Source organism: Rosa rugosa, chromosome 3 (genome assembly GCF_958449725.1).
Source record: "Rosa rugosa chromosome 3, drRosRugo1.1, whole genome shotgun sequence".
NCBI lineage: Eukaryota > Viridiplantae > Streptophyta > Magnoliopsida > Rosales > Rosaceae > Rosa > Rosa rugosa.
The window spans coordinates 58,090,626-58,101,080 of NC_084822.1; the positions used below are offsets into that span (position 1 = coordinate 58,090,626).

General features: G+C 41.5%; 1 protein-coding gene across 1 annotated transcript; it reads left to right on the forward strand.

The window, feature by feature from the left end:
• The first annotated feature begins 5,641 nt into the window (after positions 1-5,641).
• Positions 5,642-6,965, forward strand: LOC133739487 (transcription factor MYB123-like). Its single transcript, XM_062167268.1, has 3 exons — positions 5,642-5,885; positions 6,005-6,134; positions 6,216-6,965. The coding sequence occupies exons 1-3, from the start codon at positions 5,753-5,755 to the stop codon at positions 6,859-6,861; spliced, it is 909 nt and encodes a 302-aa protein (XP_062023252.1). The 5' UTR covers positions 5,642-5,752; the 3' UTR covers positions 6,862-6,965.
• The last annotated feature ends 3,490 nt before the right edge of the window (positions 6,966-10,455 follow it).

Genomic DNA, 10,455 nt, shown 5'->3' on the forward strand with positions numbered 1-10,455 from the left:
TGAAAATGTATACATTGCGACGGCATCATAGCCGTCGCAAATACCTCCACATGGACTACCCTGATGAAGACTTTGCGACGGAAGCTTGTGTAGCAAATCGCCGTCGCAAAATAATAACTGAAGCGACGGCAACAGTTTTCCGTCGCAAATACTTTTTGCAACGGAAATTTACCGTCGCAAATGGATCTTGTGACGCCACCTATTGCAACGCTAACATTTCCGTCGCAAATGCTCAATTTGCCGTCGCGAAAAGTATTTGCTACGGCAAAATGCTTATTTGCCGTCGCAAACTGCCGTCGCAATTGAAGTTTTTTTTAGTAGTGTTAGTAGTCTAATTCCTCGATCTTTAGGCCTCTTGATGTGAATTAGAGACCCTTGAACCGGCTCTAATTCGTGTCAAGTGAGTTCCTACGACCTTTGAACCGGAGTAGGAATACCATGAAAGGGAATTTTGGTCCTTGAGCCTTAAACCGCCTTGGATACGACTACCGCCAAAGTAGGAAATTTGCATCTACATTAGATTAGCTTCCGACACATGAGATTTGGGTGAAGGAACCTCCCTAGCACCCGACATTCTCATTATATTGTTCACACTTTTTTAGTTTAATTTCCTTGCATTTTTATTAATAGCTTTGCATTTTATTACTTTTTGTTAAGTTCAAATCAATTCTCAAATATTAAATCCATCGACTCATTTGTGTATACCCATCTTGAGGCTACAAGTTAGTGGCTTTGAATAGGCTTGGTGTGAGCTAAGCCGAGCATTGCCAAGACTTGGTGCCTTGATTGTTTATAGTTTTTATTTTACTTTTTATTTTTCTTGTGTGCTTTTAGTATCCTACCGCCAATTATCTTGGTTAGGTCCAACACCTAATCCCCGAGGTACGATAAACTAAGGTCCAAATACTTCCCTTACTTGACACGATTCGTACGCTTGCGAAGAGTTTATGCATCAAGTCACCTGATTACAAAGTAGCATAATTACCTTACGCACATCTTTCCTACTATATTGTCGCCAGAGGATAAATCCGACGACACTTAACTTTACCCTACCATTAGGCGGTAGCGACCATTTAACAAAGCAAGGAACTCGCTGCCTACCTAGATCAGACAAGGCACTTTGAGTGCACACACATGCACATAGCCCGACTAGCCCTACAAGATACCTGCAGGGACTTATTACTCGCCAAAGGCGAGACAATACTAACCAACTAAAATAAATAATACTAAAACCAGAAATTAAACAACCAGCCCAGACTTGGACGCATAAAAGGGCCCAAACCCAAGGCCCAATCCAAGAAGCAGGAGATACACCAGACGCCAGCCAAGCCTGGCTCGACCCCACCGCCAGTGGATCCTCCACCGCCCCGCTCCGCCACCATCGTCGGACATTCTCCGACATCGATCTGCCATCCTCATCACACCATAGAGATGCGAAATCCCAGATCGTATCCCATCAAAGCAGAATCGCCACAGAGATATACCATACCAGATCAAATCCATGAGATCCAAACCAGACTGACTCAATTCGATTAGACCCCAGCCGCTCCACCCCGTTCTCGTTACAACCTGGCCGCCTCCGAACTCGAAATCCAATCTGCCGATCGAGCCAGCGAGGGACGATCCAAAACCTGCCCACCGCCGCGATCTCCTCCTCCTGGGCCTCATAGACAACCACTGTGTTTCACCAGACCCACAAGGGGTCAACAATGGCCCGTCCGACGACGGCGAAAAAACTTGCCACCGGACAGGGAGGAAACTCTCTTCTTTCTCTCAGGCGCGTACTCGTTGTTCCTGTTAATGATAGAAACACTTTAAAACTTGGTACTTTGGTAGAGTAAATTTAGCTCTTTCTTATTTTTTCAAAAAACTTATTAAAATTTTAGAGCTAAATAGATGAGATGTCAAGTAATGTATCCGATTACAAAATAAGTACTTAAAATAAAGATTGAAGAGTGATTTCATCATGGGATCGAATGGACTAATAATGAGCTGAGCCCATTTAGAAAATTGGTCAATATATTTCTTAATTTTGAGCTACATCAGTCCTACATGTTTTAGTTATTGTCGCGAAAATAGTCACATGCGTGTCACGTGCTCATACTATCTCTTCTTTTTCAACCTATTAGTACATAATCCACCAAAAGCAACCACAATATTACTTAGAAAATATGGCGAAAACTTAAACCACGCACGTACATACATACTTTTTCTTTATTTTGCCAATAAATATCCGCCCACCGCATATGAACACATACTGTAACAAGTGGCGCGGCCTGGGAATAATGTTGCAGTAGTAAATGTATTGATATGAGACTACATCATGTTTAATACATACAATGTGCATGTGCCAATAATTACCTTACTATATAGGAATATAGGATTTAGATACTAGATAGGTATATATTGCAATTTCTGCGAACCCCTAACCGTTAATTGTGCCAATAATTACCTTACTTGTCTCCTCTAACGTGCTAGTCATAAATCTATGACTCTTCGCCCTAATCATTCAGGCAATGCTTTCTTTCACCAAAGCAAAGAAAAATTCAAGTAATGGAATTGCGTGTATATATTAGCTGGTAAAATCTCCCATTTTATTGGGTCTTTAATTTTTGTATATATGAGCTTATAATCTCCAATATTAGTAGTGTATTGCCCAATTTATATATATATATATATATATATATATATATATATATATATATATATTTTGAATAATGGTAATTCCATTGATAATAGCGCATGCCAAGAAGGTCATTACATACTCACCCGCTGACACATAACAATGGCCAGATCAAGGTTTCGTGGAGGAGCCACAGTAGTACATAGGATAGACCAACTATATTCGAATTAATCGCTCACTTTAAAAGCGAGCCTAAAAGCTATGGAAACATAGCGAATAGACAAGCCAAAACACTCGTTAGGTTCCTAATACAAGAAACTTATTGTAATTAGACAAAAGCTAAAAACATAGGTTTGGGCCAAGAGCCTAAACCCTAGCCCAAATTAGAAGCTATAGGACTAGGGTAGAAACCTCAGCCCAAAACTAAAAACCCAAATAGGGCAGCCGGCAAAGGAGATCCACGCAGGGCCCAACAAACTGATCCGGCCCAGTCCACCTGTCCATCCCATCCTCGCCGTACGACACAGTCAGGCAGATCTCTGTCCACCGTCTGTCGCCACGATCCTCGCCGCCACAATCGCTCACTGTGTACGACCCAAACCACCACGGCCTCGCCGCCACGACCGACGCCAGCACGGAGAAAAACAAATCCCGATCACAGATCTGAGCACCACACACCACCGACGAGAAAACCCGAGGCGCCGTTGATCCAAAAACCCGCCTCAGGGATCGATCACCCTCCCTGGTTGCACGACCACCACCTCCCCCTAGCCCAGTCTATACCAGCCGCCAAGCCCAGCCCTACATCCCTTCGACGGAGACCCACAGGCAATAGAATACCCGTCCGGCAGCAGATCCCAAGACGTCAGCACAGCCCGGAGGGCAGCCCCGACGCCCGGGTGCCACCGGACGAGCACGAAACTCGCAGTCAGAAAAACGCCGGCCTGTAGGGTTTAGAGAGAGAACTACTTGAGAATTCTAATGCCCAATTTATATATGAGCTAACCAAATGGATTTTATTGGATCGGTTTTATTCCATTGCTGATTGATCTTCAATTTTTAAAACAAATATTACAATTTTTTTTTTTTGAAAGGGGGTTGATGTGGCTGCCCTCAAATCTTGATTAATGAAACTGTAAAATCTTGTGCCTGAACCCCAGATTACAATAAGCATAAAGAGAACATCTCAGAATAATACCAGGATTCTCCACTAAAACTATGTATTCTAACAAGCATCAACTAGCAATGAGTGCACATATGGCTACTCTATTTGCTTTGACAAAGCGGTGACATACCGGAAAGATAACTCTATTATGAATAAGCATAATTACAAATAGCTCAGCTTTCCCACTATGTTACTGCATGGAAACAAATCCGGCGACACTATGTTTCATCCTGCAACACTAGAAGGTTGCGTCAATTTGATCCTGCAAACAGATTGCCGCCTCGCTAGGCCAGACAAGGTACACTGAGTGTGTATACTGAGACAAAACCCACGTCCCCTTACCACAATAGGGTAGGGACTTATTGCCGGCATAAAGCCACTTCCTACAAATAGATAACAATAACTAAAACATGAAAATTAAAACCATATCCAAAAATATTACAATTTATTATTTCAAAATTGTAACAACTTGTTACTTCTTGACATACGAATAAAAGCTATTATTTGAAAGCGGTAAATATTTGATCAAAACTAAGTGTGAGGAGCGCACATTCCGTCATTACGAGCTCGATAAAAGATATTTAATCGTTTAGACTACATAAGGTAAATTAAGATCGATTGCGGAGTAGAAGAAAAATGATATCAAAACACAATGTAACTAATAGGCCCCGGTTTACAAATATTTTGCACGCATTACATTTTCGATGACATGACCAACTTCATCTTAATTTTCCGTGGCTTATATCCAGCCATACAACGCATTGATCTACTAACACTAGACCATAGTTGTGCTGCAGTTATATCATCAATGAAGGAGCTGTAGATAGCTAGCCGGGAATGGGTAGATACTTCACTCGATCGATCTTGCCCTCCAATAAGTCCATCTGACTCTATTGATCGAATTACTCAATACCACAGGGACCCCTGCAGAGCTAGACCACCATCGAACTCTATAACTTCCCTAGTGCCCATACATATTACAAGTTGCAAACGAGAAGGCTTACCTACATTATCTGCAACCAATTTAATTACTACAAGATAGAAAGTGACCCCCCCCACCCCCCCAAAAAAAAAAATATATATATATATACTTGAAATTAAGAGAGTTTTGATCTTTATATTTTTGTCTGTGAGAAATTTAGTAATCAATTAATAAGGAGGAGCTGGCCTATATGGGACAGATGAATCCTGGCTTTGATGAAATCCATTCACATTGATCCCTTTTCACTCTTATAAATTATAATCCTCCTTCTCCTCCACCAAAAACATTATCAAATTCTCACCCGTTAATGATAAGGCACTCACAGTTGACGCTAGCTACTACTACTGATACTCTTTACCTAGGGTTTCACAAACCCTAATGAAACAGCCCTTAAGGCACGTAACGATTTATCCACCCGCATTCTATGTAGGAGAGTAATAATATTGATCTTGTACAACAACTTGTTATATGTAGGAACAAGTAGGGAATAGTGGAATACTACATTTATAAGTCTCTGCTGTTATTTGGTGAACTAATAACTACTTCTACTTCTACTTCATCCTATTGTAGGAACTTATTTTAATTTTATTTTTCCTATTTAATTTTCATATATTTTTTTAATTTTCTTTTAGGCTTTTGCCGACAGTTCATATGATTTAGAGGTAGTAAAATTATTTTCTAATACCACTATAAAAATGGGCAAGTCCACCCACTGGCTAATTTTGTATTGAATTATCATTTTCGAGGACTTTTTATTTAACTCCAATTTGGAACATAGGTCTAATATTTATCTATTTTGTTTGTTGGGTTATTTAATGAGACAGCTTGGAAGGAAAGTTTCTAATTAAGATTCAGTTACTAGCTAGTGGGATATCCGGCCTGTAACTGAAGCTAAGCTCCCCAATAGAAAGAGGGAGATATAGATATATAGAGACGCAAAGAAAATTTTGAGAAAGTCAAATCAAGTTTGATTGATCAAAAAATGGGAAGAAGTCCTTGTTGTGTAAAGGAGGGACTGAACAGAGGAGCTTGGACTGCTATTGAGGACCAAGTTCTCATAGACTACATCAACACCCATGGAGAAGGAAAATGGAGAAGAATTCCCAAAGAAGCTGGTAACTGGTCGATAATGATGCATATTTTTCATTTCATTTCCATGGCTTTGCTTACCAAGTTTGGTACGTACTCTTGTCAATATATATATATATATATATATATATATATATATATATAGGTCTAAAGAGATGCGGAAAGAGCTGCAGACTGAGGTGGCTGAATTATCTGAGACCTGATATCAAAAGGGGTAATATAACTCAGGAAGAAGAGGATCTCATCATTAGGCTCCACAAGCTACTAGGCAACAGGTATTTTAACTTTTCACTTTATTTTTCTTGATCTTGTTCCTAATACTTCTATATGGTTTAGCTGATTCCATCCATGTGTAGATGGTCCCTAATAGCTGGGAGAATACCAGGACGAACAGACAATGAAATCAAGAATTACTGGAACACGACCTTAGGAAAGAAGGTGAATAACGGCCAGGATGATGTTCATCAAGTACCTCTAACGGTAGAGAATAAGAATAAGAAGAAGAAGAAGAAGAAATATAAGACTAAATCGTTGACAACGGTGCTGGACTCCATTGCTGCCATCCGTACAAGGGCAGTGAGATGCAACAGAGTAGTAGTCACCTCGCACTTAGTCCCGCACCCATTAGTCAAAAATGTTCATGGTACTGCTTTGGAAGAGGGCATAAATAACTCTGAGGAAGACAACACTATTACTACCACCACCACCACTACTACTTCCCCTTCAGAGAATTTGGTGTTAGAATTTGATGTGGGGAAGCTCTTTAATGTGTCGGAAAATATTCCAGATAGCTCCGACGACTACTGGGAACTATGTCAGTTTGGTGGCGGTGACAAAGGTTTGGAGGATCAATACGGTGGCAATATCAATAATGGTGGTGGTAGCTCAAACAATTACAAGTGGTCCTCAGCTAGCTCCTCAGCTAGCTCCGAACCCATCTTGTTCTCGGAGGAAATGCTCAAGGATTGGATGAGAGAGGACTGTTTCCACTATCAAAGTTGACCCCCCGGAATTTCATGCCGGACATCAGGGGTTGATGTTTAATTAAACATTGATTTAGTATTATTAATTGATGATGTAGTAAAATAAAAATTGAGCTGATTAAATCCCAGTAGTCCGATCCTCTTTGTTTTGTTATTGAAGTTTAATGTCTTTCTTGTATAGATAGTTGGTAGTCAGTCACTGAGTAGCTCTCGCTGTCTCGCTTAGCATAGCATCTTAATTGCCATCTTCTTCATTACCTTCAATTAATTTGAAAACTAAATAATCTCGTGGAAACTCAATGAATGCACATGGATATTAAAAATGCACTTAAAATAATGAATATTAAAAAAATCAACCAAACTTTTGAGAATAAATTGTAGAATTATCGCATATACATCAATTTATTGGAGCTTGAATCCATAATCTAACGGCAAACAAATTTAAAAAAATTAACAAATGTCACTCATCAAGTACATGTTGGCCTATATATAAGCTTACAAAAGACAGGGATACATAATTTATAACAATAAATCATGAACCGCCAATACACTCAATTAAAAAATAGTTAGCTATTGAAATTAAAAAAGTAAAAACTTAGCTGTTCAAACTAAAACATGCATGTGATTATATATTTATCTGATGAGATCAAAATGGTTACGAGACTAAGTTTTATATCATGCATTTGTGCAAATCAGATTAATCGTTAAAGAACTTATAAAAAGATGAATATGTAATACCACATCAGTATAGAATAGTGTTTAGATGATCTAAAATCATTTTATGTGCCAGTTGATGTGGTATAATCACATTAAATGTTGAAACTTGAAAGTTTTGAATTTTGTATATTTATTAAAGTATATGCAACTTCATATTACCAAATAGCTATCTACTAGATTACACAAAAATACCAGACCGACTTAATGAGGAAAATTCATTGATGTTGAGTGAAGATTCCCACATATTTCCTTGAGATTAAATATGATGGGCTATTGCAACTTGAAAATCTTTCTTTTCAAACTGCTAGAAAAGAAACTGCAATTTAAGAGCAGTTGCTAACTAACCTAACAATCCACTTTTTGCCCTGCTAGGATTTCAACCTAGCTAGCCACTATGATCGAGAATCTGAACGGAAGCGGCGGATTTTCAGGTCAACGACTCTGACGTCGTCTCCTCATGGAGACTTTTGTAGGCTTCTGTCTACTCTCTATCCTCATCATATCCTTGACTAAGAGCGTTGGCAATTCGTTTATTCGTCGAGGCAGCAGTCTCTGGTGACATGTTTTGGGGTAAAAGCTATAGGTGGTGGATCAGTGCTGGTATTTCCGAAGTGGGGGTGGGTGGCGGTTGCGTCCAATATATCGAGGCGGCGCTACGTCAGTTTGGAGGGTCTTCCAGATCACCCCAACCGGAGTTATTGTTTGATTCCTCGCTTTGGTTTCTTCTCGTTTCTGTCTTTCGCGACACTAGTGGAAGCCGTCTGCTCGAGGGGTGTCGATTGTATACTAGATTAAGGTCGTACTGGTTTGCTGCAACTTCGGCTGGAAGAATCAAACCAAGTTGCGCTTGGGCTGGACTTGGGCTTGGGCTTTCTTCTGTTCAGAGTTGGGCTTGGACTTAGCTATTTGGGTTGTTGTTGGGTCAACAATTAGTTGGAATGGTATCCATGTGGTTTTTGAACATGATATCCGGGTTGATTCTGGCTTGGCTTCTGCGTGGCTTTTGAGTTTTGATGTACGTTGTTTTTTTGTTTCAATACCCACAAAGGAATGTAGGGTTTATTGGTATGAGGATGTCAACCAATAATAGACTATGCGAGAAAAATTTATTATTATTTTTTTTTTTTTTTGAGAGAATTGTCAACTCATTGCATTGATCAGCGAAATTACACATAATGACCCATCCCTGTGGGACTGTCAAAAGAGTCACTACCTAAGTAATTCAACCTTTTTAAAGATTATGAAGCCCTGCCAAAATCTATCCTAGAACATCCTAGAGAATCAAGAGGCCAAGATGTCCCGAATATTTTTGGCGACAAAACTCATTCTTGAGCGGTACCCGAAGTCATCCCCATCAGGAGAGGACTCACACATACCTCCTCAGAACCCACTTTCTCCCCTGATGGAGTATCTTCTCCCATCACAGACAAGGCATTGCCCACCTGTCCGTCAGCAGTCTCGGCAATAGTAATCTTCCGAACCACTCTCTTACTACGCACCCTCGGTCCTAACTGATTCTTGGACCCTTTAGGCCTACCCCTCTTATTCTTCAAAGGTGAGATTTTCACTTTCCCATTATCATTAGGTAAGCCAAAACCCTCCTCCACATCCAAGCACATTAATGCAGAAGAATCAGAACGCAGTTTAGCCTTCTTACCTGGACGAGCTTGCACAGAAAAAGCTGAGCGCTTCACACCACTTACTTGTGCTGCTTCTATAGCTATGGGAGCCACCGGTATATTCAGTGGGACTCCAGATTGAATGGGACATGGAGCATTCCAGCTTGGTATCCCCTTTAGCATCTCCATGGACCGGCCAACAATATCCATGAGATTTGGCACTCCAGTTGTTGCCATCGGCCCTAACAGGATTGGTGTAGGTGTCGCAGGAACACCAGCGCTGCACCTTGGAGTCTCTGACAGGATCACCTTAGACGGCTCTTTCCTAGCCACCGCCGGAGTCACCTGACCTCCCGCTACTAACCCTGTAGGTCCGGTCAGCCCACCTCCACTTTTCTTAATCAAAAACTGATCACACACCCGATCACCATGGTCGAAAAGGCCGCACTCTCTGCACCACCCTTTGACCTTCTCATAGAACAGATCCACCTCCGCCCTTACCGTCTCTGTAAAGCCAAAAGTCTGCTGCCCCCAGAGACGCCGGCGAACGTCCAAGAGGACCCGGAAGAGTTGCTCAGGAGAACCCCGCTGCAGTGCAAACTTCTCTGCCCGCAGAAACCGGCCCATTGACGATCCAATTAGCATCAACGACTCTTCCGTCTGCAGACGTGGAGGTAGACGTCGCACCGTGACCCATGCCTCCAACGAGTTCAATGGAACCAACTCCGGCGCCCCAAAGCCATCATACTCCTCCAGCAATAGCATCCGATTCTTGAAATGCCACGGGCCCCCGTGCAGAACTCTCTGACCTTCCTCCTTCACCACAAAGCGGAACTGAAAGCGGTCCCCTTCAACCTTCGTGATCGAGAGACGATCACGCAGGCCCCATACCGCCGCCATCGCCTTGGGCAATCCAGCAGCATCCTCTGCCCTAGGTGCCAACATACGACCCACCAGATAAAAACCAGACGCAGCAACAGCCGCTGCTCCAGCTTCCCCAAACTGCACCACCGCGTCATCCGTCAGTGCAAGTGCCGCCGCCAGTCGAGTCACCATAGCCTCTGCCATCACGCCTCCGATCTATGAGAACCGTCGTTCTCAACGTTGATATCCTCAGATCAGCGAAACCCTAGCCGCTAACCTCTACTCTAGTTTTCAGAGAGAACTAGGTTTTCTGCCTAAATTTACGCTAAATGGAAAGAAAATTCTGAATGAGAAAAATTTATTATTATTAATGTCTTATTAGTTTACTCCGCCCTCAGTTTCATTGAATAGGT

What these genes read in the sequence shown, in the direction of transcription:
- LOC133739487 (XM_062167268.1), top strand. Translation starts at nt 5,753, where the DNA reads ATGGGAAGAAGTCCTTGTTGTGTAAAGGAGGGACTGAACAGAGGAGCT. An exon ending in AAGAATTCCCAAAGAAGCTG is followed by an intron (nt 5,886 to 6,004) that starts GTAACTGGTCGA and finishes ATATATATATAG; the next exon opens with GTCTAAAGAGATGCGGAAAG. An exon ending in CACAAGCTACTAGGCAACAG is followed by an intron (nt 6,135 to 6,215) that starts GTATTTTAACTT and finishes ATCCATGTGTAG; the next exon opens with ATGGTCCCTAATAGCTGGGA.